The 21,798-nt window shown below is 38.9% G+C and overlaps 2 protein-coding genes across 2 annotated transcripts in view; one reads left to right on the top strand and one right to left on the bottom strand.

The window, feature by feature from the left end:
• Positions 1 to 4,129, bottom strand: part of LOC140230360 (GTP-binding protein Rit1-like) — a 35,911-nt gene extending 31,782 nt beyond the window's left edge. The window contains exon 1 of the mRNA XM_072310507.1: positions 3,303 to 4,129. Coding sequence (XP_072166608.1) covers positions 3,303 to 3,390 — 88 coding nt within the window. The 5' untranslated portion in view covers positions 3,391 to 4,129. The remainder of the gene's footprint in view (positions 1 to 3,302) is intronic.
• Positions 4,130 to 12,509: 8,380 nt separating this feature from the next.
• Positions 12,510 to 21,798, top strand: part of LOC140231007 (synaptotagmin-4-like) — a 71,648-nt gene continuing 62,359 nt past the window's right edge. The window contains exon 1 of the mRNA XM_072311157.1: positions 12,510 to 12,628. Coding sequence (XP_072167258.1) covers positions 12,580 to 12,628 — 49 coding nt within the window. The 5' untranslated portion in view covers positions 12,510 to 12,579. The remainder of the gene's footprint in view (positions 12,629 to 21,798) is intronic.

The raw sequence follows: 21,798 nt of genomic DNA, 5'->3' as shown, positions 1-21,798 counted from the left end.
ATGAAGCTCACAAAATGACACTCCACACTGTACATTTTGTATCATAGCTGTAGGTGTACATTTAAAGAGTATCCTACATTATTTTGTATTGTGATGTTTTCCAGTGGGCATACCCAGTGGTTTTAACCTTTCTTGAATACACACATTGAAACATACTTGTAGGGAGAGAAAGATGTAATGGGTTCATCCTGCCTTGTGGCTGGAGACAATTTCATGACTGATGCTCGGTTAGCAGTGACTCACAACATTCCCCAGGTGTGTCGGTTTCAGGGGTTGATGAGCAAGGCAATTGTTCTGAGGGTGCAGCCACAAGCTTTTTGTTCTGACACATACACGGAGCATTGTTCACCCACTGACAGCCCACGAGGACTGACCTTGAATTTATGGTTGCAGGAACTGTTTGTGATCCCCAGCATGCATCGCTCATGGAGTACAATGTACATGTACGTATGTACATTATGTACATGTACGTATGTACATTATGTACAATGCACAATGTACACTGCTTGCATAATTCTCACAATTTTAGTTTAAACTGTACAAATTTGCAATGTTGAACAAAAAGAGACAGCCTTCTTCATCCAAGCAGATTTTCAGAAGTACAATGTACTCGGTCTAATGTGAACAATAGTGTTTGATACAGGGTAGCTCTTTGGTACAAACTTGTAGACCCTTAGTTTTCACCAAGTTGTCATTTGAAGTTGGTGATTCATTGCAGTATGCACAGCAGAATGTGCCAAGGATCAGCTTTTAGAACGTGTTTTGTTAGACCTTCAAAATACAGGGACATTTATGAATACAGACAATGTACATTGTATCTTCAGTTTCCTTGTGTCTGCTTTAAATCCTCAAGCTTTTGTGAACATCTTGTCATATAAGGACACTGTAACAAGGAATCCAAACAGATTCCCAATTAATCACGCTCAGGTGTCTCTCCGATAAAATGGTGTTTCAAGCTAAACTACATGTATACAATATTAAAGTAGCCACTAACTATGCATTCCATCCCCCCTTTCTATCCACTAAACAAGGAATTTCTGCTCATGTGAAATCTTGCAGACTAAACATTTAATACTAGGTTTATGAATTCATGAATAAAAAGAAATGTACAAACATCTTTCAGGTGTTGGTCCTTTAGGTTGCAGACTCTGTCTCTGAATTCTTTGCTTTGGACAGATAATGTCATTGGATTTGTTTAAAGAAAAAAAAAAAGAAAGAATTAAAACCAGAATATAGAAAAAGAATAGAGTGCTTGATACACACAGACCAGAAAGGAAATGGATGCTGACCTGCCGGTCATGAACCTTTCTGTGGAGGAAATGAACAAAACAACATGTAGCTGGGTGTAAAACCCTTTGTGCTCTCTGCACAAACATACCTCTGACAGAAATCAGTTGAGCATGGCATAATGAAAAACATTTAAGAGTCTTTGCACGGTAAAAAGAACAATAAAGAATTCTTTAAAAGAATGTTTTACAACTACAAATATATGCCCAATTTCAGCATTCATTTGAAGACTAAGAAATGGGCACACACTGCAGAAATTCTTTTCATGTTGTCATTGTCACCAGGTGAGAAAAAATAACACATGCCTCTAGGGCACACACCACCCAACTACACAAATAACAAGAACATCCAATCTACTGGAAGACTTGATTTGAATCATATTACTGGAGCTCCTTTTGAAGCCCTTTCCAATCCCAGCTCACAAAAAATTTAGTGAGATAAAACAAGCATATCTGGCCAGGACATGAAGACATGCCCACAAAAGTACTTTGACATGTGAATTATGACACTTTATAATTTGTGTAAATAGAACTCCATCAACTCCTTCCCAATGTGTCAGTTTTATACTGATAAAGTTAAATTTATGGAATGTACACATTCCAGTGATTGGAATCACTGTGCGAGTGCCTGTCACTGCTACAAATGTAAAAATGTCAGCAAAGATTTGGGCCTGTTTTATGAAGTCATATGAACTGATTTTGTAGGTGTACACTGTCCATGCACAATGACCTCCAGATAATTTTTAGATTCTTTCATCTGAACGTACACGTGTACATTGCAGGCCTACATGTATTAGTAATACTGGGTACACAGTTTCGAATTTACAGTGATTGGGATGAAAAATAAGAATCAGTGTTTTAAAAATTCATAACAAATCACAATGAACAAGGCTGATGACATGACAGCCTCTATTGCATGAAGAAGAAAACGTGTTTGTTTTTGTTTTGTTTTTGTTTTTTTCGTTTAAAATTCTATGCCCAGTAGTATTGTAATGGAATAACCTTGCTACATTGCTGGAATTAGGATATAAAAATGTGAGCCTCTATTCTTAAGTGTGCGAGTATACTCTCAGGTGGTTCTGCACAGTATCTAAGGAAGAAGAAGAAGAGTTCTATGTCATCATTGCTGTGGACAGCGCACTATATTTTGCTTCTTTTTTTTCTTTTTTTTTGTCAGAGTATCGGTTTATCTGCACAAGGATAAAATTATTGATTTATGTCCTACATGATATTAAAAAAAAAATGTCTGAAATGACCCTTTAAATAGTCGTCAATGTACACATACAGCACTGGCCCATGATATTTTCCCCTCAAGACAATATTTTCCCTCAACGTTAAACAATTCACAGGAAATGCCTGTGGGATGTCAAGTACATTGCACCTCTAAAAAGGCAACATCTGTACAATATTGCATGGTACAGTTAACTCTACCACTCTCAGCATTTGTACCTGCTTGTTTGGGTTTGTCACAAACATTTGAAGATGGTGGTCCTGAATGAATCAAGGCCCAGGCATACATGTACCAAGCATTTTGAATGATATGTAGAAACTCTTATCTAAAATATTAAAGAGTGGTAATGTACATTTTAATATTCAATATTCGCAGACCTGTATTACATGGAGCCTGATATTGAAGTAAGTACACAGTACAAGTATCTGGTAATTGATTTATACTCTATTAAGTAGGTTCTAAAGCAAATTCACTTTGTCTTTGTCTAAGGTTTGACCTCCCGTGCCAAAATTCAACAGAACGCAATAGGTTTTAACTTTAACACGTAGTGGGTGGTCAAATTTTGGATGGCGTTATGGTCAAATTGTGGGCGGCTCGCTTTAGGCTAATTTAGTTTAGGCTTGCTTTAATTTGCTTTCTTTACCATGCAATACATACATCCACTATCAACGGTTACTGATTCTGCTGTTATTTCTGGATTGGTCGCTACCCTGCCCTGGCTATAAAATAATGATCATCTGTGTTTTATTAGAAATGGATGAAATTTATATCATATCCATGCTTACCACTCTTGCCAACTCCACCCTGCCCCAGGAGAACTATCTTGTAGACCTTCATTGATGCTTTCGTTGTGTTCGTCTCCTCCATTCCCATCCGTTGACACCTGTTTGAAATTCTTCCCACACTGCAAGTTGACAAGCACAACTACTGAGTTAAATACAGTTAGGTTTTTAATTTGACCTGGAGATTAATTGTGCAAAATGTGCAGGTCTCTAACAAGTTGAAGCAACCTTTTTCAGTTTGGTTTCCTTCCTTCACTGGGCCAGGACAGCTGGGTCCGGTCGTATGTCTTCAGAATTCCAGCATTATCTCACACTGCAAATGAATGGCAGCTCCACCAGTGATGTAGCTTTGTGTGGTGTCTGGTGTAACTAGCTTCTACCCTTGCCTGTAGACTGTAGAGGACACTCTAATTAGAATCGAGACTTCGAAATACGGTAACTGTTCTGTCCAAACCAAACAAGTCAGACCTCCACCACTTCTGTGTCCAGATCCAGCCGGTGCTACGGCTAATCTCGAGAATCGTCGGCTTTTAACCGGGAGGCTACGGGTTGACGGGTGCGTGCAAACCCGCTATGTGTTCGCACATTCCCGTACAGGTGGATGTGCAATACCGCAAAAGACCGCTGCTAATATTGTTCGTTTTCTCGACTACGACTCCACTCTCCGCCGAAAATAAAGCCTTAGAGATACAGTTTTCACACAACTTGCTCCTTTAGAAATTGTATGAAAATAGAAGAATCACGTAAGTACGTGAGGAAAGAGCTGAAATGTGGCTTCTAGGCGACACTAAGCAGCGAGTGTAAATGGTTTCTGGATAAGACTTGTGATGTTTGTGTGGTCTGTCTGACGTGTGACGTAAAAACGTAGTGAACACTCACCACACACACAGCAGCAAGTACGTCAGTACAGCTCCAGTGTGCCAGCGGAGTGTGTACTTTACATTTTGTACTTTGGGTGGCCCGGGGGTGGGGGCATGGGGGGGGGGGGGGGGTACTATGGAGGGGACACTCCCTCGACTGTCGCTAGATGGCGTGCATGTTTGTTTACTGGAAAATGTTCAGTATCCAGATCCATTTTTACAGTACAGTGTATTACTTATACCCGTACCAACTGTCTGTGCAGCTCACTTTGGCAGTTGGCCAATAAAAATTCTAGGAATTAAACTCTCTTCACGAAGGCAACGTGAAGTAAACGGTAAGCATTGCCAGGGCCTTAGTACTCTCGATCCGGGCCTCAACATCCGTGTTTAATTCCTCGGAGTGTACAATAGCTGGGCCCGTACTGGGCCGGGGATCACAGGAGGGGTGGGTAGGCGCATGGGTGCGAGCACGTCGAAGTTGGGCGGGGCTACTAATAAAAAAATGTAATGTTGTGGGAGATTTTATAGAATTGAGAAGTGAACGTGTGTGTGTAGGGGGTGGCAGGCCCTGGTTTTTTCCGGATGTCACATATCTTTCTAAACCTTAACATCTGATTATTTCTTTTAATGAAAAGAACACGAAAATTAGGGATGTTTCTACAAATTCTAAGTGCCAATCAAATATTGAAAGTTCGATAAAAATAATTTGCCGGACGTCCCCGAAATATGTCACGTTTGGGATGATTTTATTTTCATACGCTTTAATCTTACTCAAACTATCAGAACTGTTACTGCACTTAGACTATTAAGAAATAGTGGCATAATTTACCTTAGCATTCAATTCCCTAATGGAACTCGACAGTCATTTGCATTATCAAAAGAAGAGAAAGAAATAAAAAGAGGAAAGTCAAAAGATACAGTTAAAAGAAATGAAGAAAAACCTGTTCAACTACCAGACAAAATGGGGAATAAAGCCAAACAATACCCGAATCTTCACCTGTATCATTTTGGTCAATATCGGAAGATAACATATATCTTCTTTTCTTTTTTTTTTTTTTTTTTTTTTTTTTTGCAGAGGTAACACGTAGAACTAATGTAGGAATTTCGTAATACAATGTACTCTGCTTTAGGAAGGAAAAAGTTTGAACAGACACATTCGCTGCTCACAATCAAAATCCTTTCCAAATCTGGAATATCCAATGTATGGATAAAAAGAGAATGCTGATATATATGTTTTATATCGATTATAAAGTTTGTGTTGCAAAACATAAATCTTCGAAAACGAGAAAGAGTATTAAACAAAAAGATGACCCAGCCACAAATACTTTGACTTGTAGCTAACATTGTCAATCAAGTTTAACTGTCTGGATTTACATTTCCTTTTGTTTGTAAAGTTTTTTTTTTTCTCTCTCTCTCTCTCTCTTACTGTTCAACTGTTCAGGCGTTCAAATCCTCTGCATTTCCATTAGGTCAACATCCGAAGGTCACCAAAATAATATATAGATTGCCGTTTCTCAGCCTTTACATGAAATTTGAAATAGAACAAAAAAAAAGTACAAAACCGACTTTCAGAGGGGGCATATTACCAGTGGTGTAGGAGACTTGTGAACATTGTCAAGAAGAGTAGTCAAAACATTAGAAAAAAAAATATAGGATAGAATACACAACCAAAATTATTGAGCATTATGAGTTTTGAACCTCGTCGATCGACTTTCCTATGTGCACAGATAGACTCGACATCGACAGACAAGATAACTCTACCACAGAAAACCTTTATACTAGAGAAAAGAAAATGGGATGGAACACAAAGTGAAGAAGACAGAGAATTATTGAAAGGGGCAAAGCAAGAACAGGAAAGGTAAGAGGGCGCTATGTCACTTTAAATATATCCGCATACATGGAGCTCTCTGGGAGACAAGTTACCGTGACGCATCCCCGAGTCACTGTTGAAGCGAGGTCTCCAGACTATGCAGCTGCAGGGCCAGGTTACTTTTAGTTTACCGTCAATCAAGCACCTCGGTGTACGATAATCAGGCATGCATTTGCATGTGGATCAGAAACGTCGTAATTGTGATGAAAGTGTGTATGCTGTACTACGCTCCCTAGAGTGTACAATATATTATACTCTACGGTACGCTCTCAATAATTTGACAGCAAGTCGTTTTACTAGTTTAGTTCATCCTAGACACGAGACATTCAAACAGCGAATGCGCACGTGACATCTTGGAGAAGTATTTTCAGTTGAATTGAGAAACAGTGACATACCGTTGAAATGATCATTTCACTTGTTTTGATGAGAAAAGATTATTTTTTTCAATATGAAATTCATAACGTTTACTAAAGGTACGTTCGTTTTTCTTCGGCATGTCTTCACTCTTGTCTATAGAGGGCGCCAAGACCTCTGATACGGCATCTACTCGGTGTCATTATCGTATCGTATAATACTATATATTAATACTTATAATATACGGCACCAAGTCTGATTGTAATAAAAAGGGCTCTGATCGTAAATGCCTAAAACCCATCAACTGTGTGACGAAGGGCTATATACTTTTTGATATTCATACATCTTTAATCACCCTTAATACGTGGTTCAATGCGTATCGGAATTATGTAATTCATCTCTTAGCAATTTGGTCGGGTGTTTTCAAATTTCTAATACATGCATTTCTTTCGCCTGTTTTGGCCCGTTTTTGCTTCATATTGCTACGGTGTATATAAGAGCATTTGTTGCAGGCAGATTATAGGACGGCAAAACGTAAAAGTGGAATGGGATTTGTCTGTAAAGACTGTAATGAGGCGACCTCCCTTTCATTTGAATTTCACAATTTCCGGCATAAGTTCTCCGCAACGTTTTTATTCCAAGCACGTATAGGAGAGCAGATAACTGCGAGACTATGCCTGCAAAAAGAATTCACATGTATTGTACTTCGAGATCTTGTCCCTCCCTTTGGTGATAAAAATGATATGAAAACTTTTGAAAATTTTCATTAACTTGCACAAAAGTAAAATACATTGTACGTAATCACGTATTCAAAATGTAGTCTGTGTGACTCCGTGTCCACCTTAACTTCGATAAGTATGAAATGAAATCGGACATATTAATTGTGTAAATGTTTGTGTTGGTTTCTTTGCATGCCTCATTGGAGGGACTGACATCAAAGGTCTATCAGCTTTCTAGGGTCGCTGCATATCCAAATAATTGGTTCCTTCCTGTCAAGGTTGTCTCTATTCGAGAAAATAAGATATCATTCGATTTTTTAAAGGCTTGGCACGTACCTCAAACTGATTTTTATTGCGGCCTTTACGTTGTAGGCCCTGTATACTTAATGTTCATAAGTGCTTACTTCAAGCAAGAACATATATATTTTATAGATGATAATAATGTTTTATTTTGTTCGGAAATCAAAATTAGAGGAGTGTAAAAATATATTTTATTTGTCGATATATATATCATATACGTTTACCTACCGTTGGAAATATTTGGAAGATGTTGGCAGCTAAATACATAGATGAGTAATGAATACATGTCAACTATATACGGTGCTCTTCATGTACAAAACACAAAAACAACAACAACAACAACAACAACAACAACAACAACAACAACAACAACAACAACACCCAAAACAAAAAGAAGTTGAAATAATGCAAAACAAGAAAATGGCTGTCAACCATTCTATTATACGATGCCAAAAACCGGATGGCATGGATCTTGTTTTGAATGATAACGTAGTAATTTTATAGGCAGGGCATATCAAATACATTTTTCTGGAGGATTATGTAAAATGACTGTTTCCCCCGTTTTCACTGAAGAGAATGTAGTCTCTTGCCATTAAAGTGGGAATATGTATTTGTGGTAGGCCATACTGACAAAATTCAGCATTCAAATGATGAAGGACATCGAAGGTCTATTTTAAGTTACGATTATAACTGAATTCAAGCCAATGATATCACTACTTTAATCTAATGACTAATTTACCGCAAAATAGTTATAAACTCATTGTTCAATTCTGACACTGTTTTTCTTATGTCTGCATTTTTTAATGTCCGTGTTAAAGTTTGTTGCTTTTCGTCGTGAATTCTTACTCATTTTTTTTGTCACAAGCTCATGCTGCTTTCCATTCTTCGAACCAACAGATTTCAGCGTGTGCTATTCCTACCAGTGTCCTTATCACGAACCAGTAATTCTTTTCTTTTGCTGTTTCAAGTAAGAGTATATAAGATTATTTCCATCACATCTCATCTATGTTTACGCCTACAATTTCTTAAAGATTTTTCTTGATTTCCTGATGCTTTTGCTGCTATTTGCAGATAAAGTCAAGAGCAGTCTGTGCATTAAAGACGTTATAGAGCTATTTTGCCATAAAATGAAGCCTCTGAGAAAAAAAAAAAAAACATCGACGGGCGTAAATGATCCTTGACCTTGACGATTTAGAAGCAATGTCCCATGCAAAATTATTTGATTTATCATTGTTTGTATAATTATTTGCCCTTCTAAACATTTTCCAGTCTTTCCTTGCATCAGCACTTTTCTTCGAAGCGGCTTAAAGCCTATAGGTATTACCTATTTTCTCACCCTTCTAACAGGAACTCAATGCAACACTTTTCACGAGAAATATATATGCTGCATGGTACTCTGCTATAATATCGCATGACGCTCGTGTGTTCAGAATATGGCCTTGATGTAGTAATATACCATCGTTTCGTTGTAACTACTAGTATGTGAGACAGAGTAGGATGAACTCATTCAGTATGGGATTCAAGCGACCGCTTTAACAAATATAGAGACGTGGAAAAAATCTGGAAATTGTGACGTAAATATACGTAAGACATTTATTCCATCAATCTGTACAGTGCGGGAGGCGCCACGGCCTTGCGATTTGACGCTCCTAGTCTCAGCCATCAGACCGTATACCCATTTTGCAAGATTGTCTTTGACACCAATTCTTGAAATGCATCACGTCATGGAATGGTGCATAGCCTGTACGTATTCGTTCCATATACTTGATAATTCATTTAGCAGGGAAACATCAGGTATCAATGTTTTTGTTTGTTTTTTTAATGAGTAAAATACCTAGTTTGTTTTCATGTTTTTGTTTTGTTTTTATTATGGAATGTATTTTGATGACATCAAAAATGCAAAGAATTGAAAGTTGTACTTCTTCTAATGAAAACTCTGTTGAATCTAAACAAGGCCGCACACATTTCTGAATGAAAATTGATTGGATGGCTTGGATGTCAGCATTACATCAGACATGATCCGAGAAGTGATATAGCAGTAATTCAACCAAACCCTGGATATTTAAACACTGGGTTAACTTCTTATCGCATGAAAATGCATGATTAGAGACAGTTACCCGCAAAAATGGTTATTGAAAATCCCAAAGGGGTGTGCATGCTTTAGAGTTTTCCTTGATGATGCCTGGTACAGGAACGATACGTAGCACAAATTGATTAAGAATTTGAGACGATGGGGAAGTTAAGATGATGACGAAATACATGGGTTTCGTTGCATGTCATTTTTTTTTGCACACATACAATTCTTTTTTTTTCTTCATCGACATACACATACACACACACACACACACACACACACACACACACACACACACACACATATATATATATATATATATATATATATATATATATATATTTTCACCCATCGGCGAAATTCTTAAATTTCAGCAATTCTGACTATTCTGCCCTATTCTCGATTCATTCATCTCTTCTATTCAGTGGTGAGTGCTATTGAAGTTGAAACAGATTTGCAGGGAAACAAGGTCAGAAGAATGTATTTCGACCTCAGAATCATGGATAATGGAAAAAAACAACAACCCTGTTGCAACGTACAAAATATCGTCAATTTAGTGTACACAATTAAAGTGTTCGAAACATATTTTTCAAAACTCAAAATGACATAATGCAGGTAACAACCCCACGCGTGTGATTGAAGCCATGTCAGCATGTACAGTGTCATTTTGAAGTCATAACTGTGCACGGCCTTATAACTCCGGGAAAGAATGTATCATATTGGTTACATACGGTATGCTACGGAATATATGTTACGAAATATTTATTCAATGTCACATATCTAAGTAAAAGAGGTGGTACATTTCCTTGTTTTGCTGTTGGCTACCTTCTAAAAATCAGCACCTAAAGATAAAGTAAGGCCAAATGTGCCTGCTCTTCTGAAAAGCCACAAACCACAGAGCGTACATGTTACACTGCTTAGAAGTACGTTTTCATAATCAATTGTTAAATAATTTTGTAAGTGAACAATTTTAGTACGTGGCGGAAATATTCTAGTTTATCCGTGCTGCTGTAATCGGTTGTATACCTATGACTAATGTGAAATAGAAAATGGTTAATCAAGCAAAACATCTGAATATATTAGCATATACAACATCAATAGACAATTTGATTTGACTATGAATGTTGAAAAATAGCGTTCAAAGCACGAACAAGGCAATATATCTTACATTCATATCTGCGATGGACAATCAACAGCACAGTGAACATGTAAACATATATTTTCTTTGTAGAAGAATTATCTGTTTATTTTTTTTTTGTATGAATACATTACACTGACAATATGTTTTTCTAGTGACAAGGTGTAGAGCCCACAAATGTCAAAATTACAACAAACGTCATAACACGTCAACCACAAGTGTCAAAATTTGATTAACCACAAATGTCATAACACGTCGACCACAAATGTCAAATTTTCCATTTTTACGGCAAATGTCATAACGCGTCAACCACAAATGTCAAAACTCAACGCTTGCATTAAAATAGTGAAAAGTAGTGAATCATACTATAATTTGATCAACGTTTGTCTGTCCAGGGAGGTGTGGAGAGTCTCTTCCTACCTCCTACACAAGGTTTTTTTTTCTTTTAACCTGTATCCCTCGCTCAGCTGGACTTAATACATCATTCTGGCTTTATTTTCCTGTAAATATTCTTTCAACTTTCAACTTATATTGTTTTGCTTGCCAACCTCTGTGCACTACATGTAGTGTTGCTTTGTCACTATATTTTCGTGGTTCACACGGCTTAATGACCAGTGTCAGGTATACAATATGTCATGCTATTCTTTGTTTTTATTTTCTTGCACTTTATTGCAACAAGTACTGTTTATGAATGCCGTATATCGTTATATCATCATTTTGCATACATGTATATCTCAAATGTTTTAAAGAAACATATCTATATTAAATTTTGATATATATGTTATTTCCATATTGTCCCGATTTTCTTTTCTCTCAAGTCATGTACGATGTACAAGCTTTGCTTATTAGTAAATGATATCATAGATCATTTGTCATGATCTGTATTTTTTTTTTGATCAATAGCATGAACCGACAAAATAATGCATACTTTCATGTATTACTTTTGTTGCTGATGGAAATAAAAAGGAGCTTTAATAATCCGTGCCACTGAATAAATTTGATACAATAATTAGGTTCTGCAGTCTCTGATTTCTTTAAAATGTAAGAGTCAGCAACGTCAAAATTTAAGAATTTAGTGAGTTTGACCCATATAATGCATTGAAAACAAATTACAAACCCGCTGAAAGCTATCATTGTCAACTCCTCTCACCACTCATAAAAACAAAAACACGCATTACGAGGCCTCAGTAACGATTACTTGTCATGGCGAAATCAAACAGGTCAACACGGACATTTATAATGAAACTCCACTAGCATATTGACAATTTGGGTACAGGGTCTGAATTATCAGAATAGTAGGCCACAGAGCATGGTTAATTGACAATGTGAGCAAGCGCAGTGACAACCAAGGATTTTCCCCCCTTTCGAATGCAACTGATTATCATAATGATTTACCCGGAATAGCGGGACAAACTCTCCATGAAATCCCGGAGCATAAATTGACGCCAATAAATTACGAAGCATTCGCTTGCCTACACACGCACTAAATGTAAAGTGTGCAGAGTGACGTTTGTTGAGTCTTGAACAAAACTGATGGTTTTGAGATGGCAGGCATATCGTGACGATGTGAATAGTGAAAATAGTAACTGACAAGCACAGTGTAGGGAGCAAGCGCGAGGGAATGATTATGTAGACGAATACAGAGGATCTGGCGGAAGTTGATTTTGGCGGCGCGCACGCAATCGCCGAACCTGCACGCAGTACCGAACACCGACATCGCATCGACTCGCCAGAATGCCGATAAGGTAACATTTTACATCATATCCCCATCCTTGGTAAACACCTGGACAACGCGAAAAATACAAACATTCATTTACATAACGGATTTGTGGGCCACCACATCACTTTCACCGCGTTGGGAAGCCACTCTGGTTGTCGGAATCACTCTAGGGATTTAGCAAATCGCAAAAACCATACTCCATCTGGCGGACATCAGCGGGAGGAAGAGAGGACGAACCGGCCAAGATGCCGGCCGAGACCTCCCAGCTAGATGTCGAGGCCCATGCCTACACACGTAAGTAGCAGATCCAAGCAATCGTTACATTGATTTTCGACTGTAGAGTATCCTGATCTATTTTAGAAGAAGAAGAGATAGAAAAAGTGAAAGAGGACAGGAGAGAGAAAAGAGAGGAAAAGTTAGAGAAAGAGAGAGAGAGAGAGAGATAAGGTATAATCACTGACGAGGGAAGATATAAACTTCTTAAGATAGGAAGTTCCGATGTGTTGAATCTAGACGCAGGTGCAACAAATAGATCCCACTGAGATCTATTACGAAAACAATAAATCACAACGTCATAATCTTATTCTAGATCCTTCTATAGCACAGAGAGGAGGTAAAGTAGACCTACTTTTAATACACTGTAAGTTTTGTGAGCTATTCCATGGGAAAGTCATGGAGGGTATAATAATTATGTTTGCATATAAATATGCATTACTATTACATTTCCAGAACACTCTACGAGTGTTCCTAATATTTCTCGATTAACTTCTTCGATGAATTTGTGACAATACATTATGGACCCACAGTTAAGGGAACAGAATATCGGAAACATGCTACTGACATTTTTGTAATGCATTCCAAAGGTACTACATAACGGTTAAATCTGGCCAGAAGGAAGATAAAAATATTACTGAAACATTGATATCAAGTTGCAAAGAATAATATCAGTGTTATGAGGACTGCAGTATATGGACTATAACGCACAGCAATAACAAAGTAGAGTTCCATGCGGCGGCAATAGAAACTTTCATTACATCAGTTGCATCAAAAATTGTTGCCCGTCTGGTAAAATCTGTGAGTCAAACGAGTATAAAAGATGATTAATTTTACTGAATTAAGGCAAGCAATTTATAGCAATATGGTAGAATATCCCAGTCTGTTGTGCTGTGGTGTATGTTCCTGAAAGAGATGATAAAAATCAAGTAAGAATATACAGCCCCCCTCCTACACACACGCACACACACACACACACACACACACACACCTCACACACACATACATTAGCAGATCCTTTAGGCGATTGGGAATCGGGCACGGAGGGTTTATCGTTCTTCCAATATGATTCCCCCCCCCTCCTTGAGCAGAGTCGAGTTTCCTTACACCCTACGGTTTTACGCGAGAAAGCTACCAGTCACCGTGGTCTTGGAAAGTATTTTATCCTGCGAGTACTCCTGCTGTGCCCGTATGATGTTTCTACCAGAGGCACATCGAACTCGAATTCTCAGATTCCCGCTAAAACTGTAGAGTTTTTGCTGCTGTTTTTGGTGTGATTATTATTTTGATTCATTATTTCGTTCGCTGTGGCATACTAAAACGAAGTAAAATATCAGAAATTTAAACTTTTGAATGACAGGTATATTTCATATCGTATTCCAGCCATTACTGTTTGTTTTTTAAAAATAATATACGTACCGTAACAATATTAAAACGGCAGGTTACAACATTGCAGGTCACGAGATATCAACTCTTGAATTCTGTGTACAGCTTGAACATGTTGAAAGTGTTGCCAGATCATTTGAAAATAGCTTTACACATTGGCTGTCATCAGAAACTTGTCATTTTAACGGCCAACTATTAATTTCCACGTAGTCAAGAGTTTTTAAAATTCTATACAAACATGACAATTGTAAATTTTAAGCTGCTACAAGTACAAATTTCACATTTAAAAACAAAAATAAGGGGCTGAAAAGTGTGTCTCAAACCGAGAATAACCATAGCATATAACCCATTATTTTGATTACATTGACAATACTGAATATTTTGTCCATATCCGTATAGTGTTTGTTCTTGTTGTACAACCTGTAACGTCACGTCATTTTTTCCTGCTGACATTTCTTCATGTTCTTGATATATATATATATATATATATTTCTTAATCTTCCTTTGGGATTCAACTTCTTCTCTCTTAGGGGATGGTATTTTCAACCTCATGTTGGAAGAGCAAAAGGAGAATAGCTTTCGACTTCCTACATTAATCTCTTGTTATATTAGGCGCGATGAAAAATAAGGAAAAACTTAGAATGTATTAGGCTTCCATTAATATCAAGGTCATCAGCATCTCATATTCCAAATTGTTCCTTGCGAGATCTCCCATAAGACACCAAAGTAATGAACATAGCCTATCAGACCGTAAACGCATCACTTGAGCCGAGGCTGTGAGGGCTACTGTTATTCCTGTGGGAGGGGGAATATTCACGATGCATAACAATATTATAGTGGTAGCAACACCGATGGGGATGAAAAATTATAATAACACTGATGATGGTGATAGTAATGTCTCCAATGACTATGATGATTATAATCACAGTCGTTGATGTTGCTGTAAGTTTACATGAGATATAGTAAGCAACTTTAAGTGCTTGTGATAGTAGTGGTAATAAAAGTAACAATAACAACAATCAAAATCATCATTGTCACCATCATTAAATTATCAACAGTATTATAGTTTTGATAAGGATTTACCGGGAGATCAACTGTTAAACTATTCAATCAAACATTGCGCATATACCGTGTATAGAAGACATGGGTCAGATTATAGTTGGATGTGAGAAAGAGAGAGAGAGAGAGAGAGGGGGGGGGGGGGGAGGGGAGGGTGGGAGGTGAAACTCGAGAAAGCTTGAGTTGTTGTTTTCATCCAGTGCGCCATTTTGCATTGATTTCTGCGACATGCACTGCCTACCATGCAGGCCATCCCCATACGGTCCGCAATAGACACTCACACCACACTCGGTTTGACCAGCTTCTGTGAATACTGTATCAGAGTGGACCCCACACCACCCCATCCCCCCCCCCCCCCAATGCACACACATCTTCCTTGCCGTCGATCCATCCTCCGTTATGTGTTGTGGCAGGGCGTGGTAACGATGGGTTATAGTCCTTTGGCTTCGAGGCAAGTCGTGATTGCATTTCATGTCCTTCATTAGCCTTCATGTCACTCCGCCGATGCAGCGATATATAGAGGCTATCTCAATAACACTAGACTGCTAGATGCATGTCCCATGCACGTAGGAGTTGTTGATCTCGCTTGTTACAGCTTGTAAATTCGGCACCGTCTGATAAGGAGCAACCTCTTCTCATCTTCACACAAATAACGTCTGGGACCTCGTCACGAAACATACGAGAAGATCCGGCAAATCAACCCTGATTACCTAGTCGGGACACGGCTTGATATTGCAAAGGGAAAGGGTAATATTCCCGGGACCTTAGAAATATTACTTACTTTATTGCGAAGCACAGAGAGCCGTCGCCTTGCATATAAAGGGCGCGCAAGGCATGATGGTTAATTTTCTACAGTGAATGATGACAAACTTGTTCAGGATATTTGCACGTTTCTCTGTTTTTGTTTGTTCCCAACCGATCAGCTGTATATGACGCTTTTTTTTTTCATGGTTTTTCATGTCATTTTCAGCTGCTGATGAGGAAGATATCGTATACAGAGAATAACGACTTTTGCTTTGATACTGATTACAAACATAATGACAATAAAGTCAACTTCACAAAGACTTCGAATATAATTGTTTGTTTCATTTTCCATCTAAGAAGATGGCTGGATGGCCCATATTCAGCTGCGATAGCTGGTCTTCCATGGGGTCCAGTTGAATGTAAGGCAGCTCCATTTCACCGGATTTAACACCCTGCTCTCTGCGATGAATAAAGAAAGTGGGATCTTTTACGTGCGTGAGTTGTAACTCTCTCACACACGGGACCTCCATTTTATGTCCTATCCGAGGGACAGAATGTTTTGCATCTTACTATAGAGGGGACGGTATGATTACACACAACATTGCTCAGTGGGACCCGGGTATCGAACCAGAGTCCTTAGGATCGTGAGGCAGACGCGCTACCGACTGAGTCAACTCACCGCCCTTGTGTATAAGATAATTATGTACGTTATAATAACAGTAGCTGTAACATCACCAATATTCTAGAAAATATTAATAATGTCTGGATCTTCTATGACATTTATATCAAAAGTGCAAGGGAAACTTGCCCTCATGACCGCGACGACCTGTGCCACGTACTATAGATTTGTCGTATTCTTTATCTTTCTCCGGGTTGGGGGGGGGGGGGGGGGCTCGCTCTCGTCCAAAAGGTGCTATTATGCCCATACACGTCCGAACACTTCAGAAATCAACCCTAAATGTATTACGAAACAGCAAGTATTAACACTCCTAAAAGGCGTCACTCATGTAAAATTCATGCTAAACGGCGAGACCATGCAGGGATGTCACATACATTAAACGGCGTATTTTGGCAAATGATAAATAAATAGCAAATAAAACAAAATAGTACTTTCCTAAAATATTAAAAGTAAATCTGTTAAACAGAGGTCAAATCTAAAAGCACACGTTGTACACTTTGTATTAATCTTATTATCCTTTAAAAATCCATCTGTACCTGAATGTCGAAAGCTTATTTTGTAAAATGATATACTTCTAAACAGTGAAGAACACCCCTTTTCAGGGAAACTGCTGACGATGCCGCATGAATAAAAAGAGACTGTTTTCAAAGTGTGTGTTTTTTTTTTTTTTTTTTTTTTGGGGGGGGGGCAGTGGTTTATAGCAAGCCATGTGGAGAGAGACCCCACCCTGGGGCTTATGTGGTAATAACTTTGCTGGGCCTTAATCCACACAGTTCAATCGAAATTTGCAAGCTTGATAAGGTGTCCAGAACGTGCTTGATTAGTTTTCAAGATAACACCTAGGAGAGATCGGAGATCGTTCATCAATTGAATATCTTTCTCAAAGAATTGGACACTTACAAATATAGTAGAACGTAGCTTGAGTTCTACTTTACTTTCCGATGAGTGAGCAGAAGAGGCGCCATAGCGACTAGCAGATACATTGGGCAGTAGCATCATTTTGGGGGAATTTCACTAATAAATAGTCGCGTGAGTAATTTCGCGGCCTGATTAGACAATATTTGCAGCCAAGCGCATCTGCCTATCTTATGAAGATATCCCATATGTGTCATGTGAATAAAGCCTGATGAATGTGTAATGATGATACTCTCTATGATGTGACATTAACATTAAAAAATAATCACTCTATATTGCCATTCTCTCCCTCCCCCCCCCCCACCTCTCCTCTTTTGTCTTTCACTGTACATTCCTTCACGAGTCTTGTTGGTGCTCTTTCTAGCATATTATTACTCATCTCGTTGGCAACATCGAGATTAAAAACGAGGGAAGAGGAATAGAAGTGGCGGATCGTAAGGAGTCAAGTTAGGGTTAAAATCTGTAAGCATATCATTCACCCCCCCCCCCCCCCACACTGCTCTGTCCAAATTGTCTGTTCGTCAGTCTTTGTGTTCCATCACACCCAGAGGGAGGAATAGTCCTGAAGGAAAGACAAACTTGTTTATTGCGGTGATATCTCGGGGCAAAGTTTTCTCTTCTTCTTGCCATAATCAAATTTTCTCACAAAGACGAGGACGGCGCAGACCATAATCCCGATGGAAATTCAGCTGGAAGGCTACCATCAGGAATTTGCTTGTGATATTATGATCGAAATTGACTAGACGTGCTCAACACAAAGGTTAAAGGCATGATGTTGACAGCCATTACAGAGGTGACGGAGGGGGACGGGGGACAACAGGAGTGTTACAGGAACATTGCGGAATTTCGGAGTGATTTTAAATTCATTCTGTGGACTCACAAAAAAAAAATGCCTACTTATTAAGATCAGGTATGGGTAGAGAATGCCTAGTAAAGGCACAGCTACACGGACATACACGCAACCATACAAACAAAACATCGAAGTAAATACACAAGAATGATAATGATACATTCGGTACTTACAGGCACACACACACACACACACACACACACACACACACACAAACACACACACACAGCCGCACATGTATATATATCCCTAGAGGTAAGCATATTTTACCCTTCTCTTAAAGCAGGAATATTATACAGATTCTATCTTTATTCCAAAGCCCTAATCTACTCTTGATGTGGACGTATTATACGTGTATGCATGTATCATGGAGAATTCTATTGTTTCATTCAATGTAAAATTTAGATTAGATATCAAATCTTAGATACCTTTAGATATGTTCTCAGATTTTGATGACTTTGCCAAAAATAGAGTAAAGCACAGTTCAAAACTTCGGTAGCCAGAGTAGAGCCCCTTATACATTGCTCTTTGTCTAGAAAATGTAACGGTGCATATTTTTCCCCCTTTCCTCTTCTGATGAATGAAAAGGTCTTAAAAGACGTCAGGTTAAGAGCCTTTTTGGAGTATATTATTACACTTGAAAATTCAAAGGGGCCATGATATTTGTGCCGTCCAATGACATTATTATTTCGTCGTTGAAGGTTGCAATGACGGTGTTAAATTAATCTGTTATGCATTTTCTGTAGCGTGATGAGTGATCGAAATCTACGATAACAACGTTTCATCCATTGAGATAAAGACAGCTAGCCGTGCATATTGCTGAATGCTCCAGAGTAGTTCCATACTCATGGCTCAATTGGCAGTGTTTGACACGAGCTGCTTTTGTTGATCTAAGCTACAAGGGATCCATGAATACCATACCAGTATTCCACTCTCAGACTCAATGTATTACCATTATGTGGAATGACATCTTCACAACGCCTTTTGCCAGTCTCCATTACGAATTGATCATTGTTCAGAAACGTGACTGTCGCATCTTTGATTCCTGTAATTGGTTTGGATGAACAATAGATGGGCGTCGACTGATGTTTGAGGGCAGTTCTCCGGTCTATGATACATGTAGACCTAAAACACGCACGCATTATTTCACGGTGGCACGACATTTGTTTATTTTCTAAAAGGACTTAGGGTTAGGGTTAGGGTTGTGATAGGGTTTTAGGTTTGGTTTGATGTGACGATTACGATAAGGGTTAGGGTTATGTTTGAGAGTATAAGAGCATTCATATTTGGCTTCGCTTGCAGATATTTCATGTGAGCAATTGTCGCAGGACCAAATGTCATGGAATGTCATCTTAAGACACATGAATGAATTCAGAAAGCTCACACACAGGCACACATTTTGCACACACATAACACTTACGATACACTCGACCCCCTCCCCCTATACACACATACAAACAAGTATTCAATGAGGTGTTTTGCGTATTTAGCCAACGTAAAAGAATTATGAAAAGATACAACCATGGTGAAATAGCAAGGGGCGAATTCAATCAATTCACAAGGTACTGCTGCTTGGCACGTTTCTTTTTCTAGCTGCACTGAGAAATCTCTTTTGTTGGCAGATTTGCGGGGGAAGCATAGTCAAGCAGAGAAATCCTGGTTGCTGGTTCGCACTCTAGAGTTAACAAGTGGCATTCATGAAATTAAAATGGCCGATGGCGATACGTCTGATGCAGATTCATTTTCTTATACTACACCGTCATTTTCACTCCGCGCGCTTCTATTTCGCAACTTCTTCAGTAAAATACGCTTTCTGTGTCTTTATGTTTTTGCCCTCTCCTTCCTTTTTCTCTCTCCCTCCTCTCCATCCTTCCATTCCTCCTATCCCTCTCTCTCTCTCTCTCCCTGTCCCTCCTAACTCCCCTCCTCTGTTTTTTCGTCTTCCCCTCCACCCCCTCTCTCTGTCTTGTAAGATGAACCTGATCGTATCAGGCAGGTTAAGTAGATATCGCGGAGAGGAATGAATCATAATTTGCCGTCTCCGACAAACACCGATGGAAAAACAAAAGAAACCTCCTGGAGAGGCGCTCATCTGCGTCTCAAAGAGCCAAACTAAATGTCAGTAATAATGTGGCGTAGACACATCAGGGATGATCTGTGTCTCTCTTTGCTGGCTCGAGTCTAGCCGACTGTTCCCACTTTTACTGATAAGAGAGATTCTATTAGACTGGTGGGACCGGCTAGGGGCACTGTCGCCGGATGGTGGTCTCCGTTGCCATGATTTGAAGGCAAAACACTGGTAGTGAGAAAGAAAAGAAAAAGACCTGACATAAAAGCAAAACGTCGACATCCTCATGTGTATGTGTGTGTGTGTGTGTGTGTGTGTGTGTGTGAGCGTGTGTGTGTGTGTGTGTGTGTGTGTGTGTGTGAGTGTATGTGTGTGTGTGCGCGCGCGCGTGTCTTGTGTCTTAATTTGCGTACACAGATAAAAACAAATAGCCGTCCATCTCTAACGGGGCATGAACAATAAGGGTTCTCTTTCCATTCTATACACGGATGTGTCCCGCTGCCCGAGCTCCTCAATTGTCGATATTCATGCAGAACGCATCACCGCTCCTCTTTGCATGCACACGGGCGTCTTGTGCAAGCGACTTTGAGCCTCATTCCCGGCTGCTAGAGAATTCGGGTTTGCTTGCCCAGATCGAGCCAAGATATCTCCTACGACTTGATGACGTCATTGCCAGGCTGCAACTAAAAAGAAAAAAAAAATACCAAAGAAAGATATCTCTCTTTCTCTCTCTAACCTTTCTTTTTTTCTCGCAATCCCTTTCTCTTTTATGCTCTTTGGGTTTTTTCCCCCAGTCATATTCTAGTATAGGTGCGGAAATTGAGAACGTGCGCTGCACGATGGTACCTCTCACTGCACACACACACGTACAGAATATCCCGCCCTGCGTCTTTTTCCAAAGACGGTCTAATGTAGTCTCTTGTCTCATGTGCAGTTCAGTATGAAAACACCTCTCTCAAAATGCCCAGTTGTGTCGTGTTGTAGTTACTGATTAACCATGCAACATAAGACTATAGGTAAATCATTACAGAAAAGAAAAAACGAGTTCCAAAGCTGATTACCAACAGAGCCTTAATTCTGTTGAATTTATTAAAACAAAATGACTAAGCGGGATGTGATATACGATTTGCGTTTAATGATATCTTACTTTTCAAATTATGTTCAGCAAGTACAATTCAGCGCTATGGTTATCATCGGTGTAGTATAAGGAACGATATATCAGAACAAAGTCGTGGAATAATATGCCAATGACTTAACTAACGAAAATGATGAAATGTATACAATCTAAGCGTTTTGAGGCATTTTTTTATTTGCCCGATATGTCATGAAACATGATATGAGTTAAAAACACACACAGCAACCCGCGTTTATCATTCTCCATTTCCGTCAGCCATGAACCTTCTTTTCCTTCTTTTTTTTTAATGTGAAATGAAGAATATAACCAGAATATAATCTATATCCGAGCACATACCTGTGCATTTCTGTATATT

This window comes from Diadema setosum, chromosome 7 (assembly GCF_964275005.1).
Source record: "Diadema setosum chromosome 7, eeDiaSeto1, whole genome shotgun sequence".
NCBI classification, from domain to species: domain Eukaryota; kingdom Metazoa; phylum Echinodermata; class Echinoidea; order Diadematoida; family Diadematidae; genus Diadema; species Diadema setosum.
Note: the sequence above shows the minus strand (reverse complement) of the source record. Positions and strands in the feature narration are given on the sequence as shown.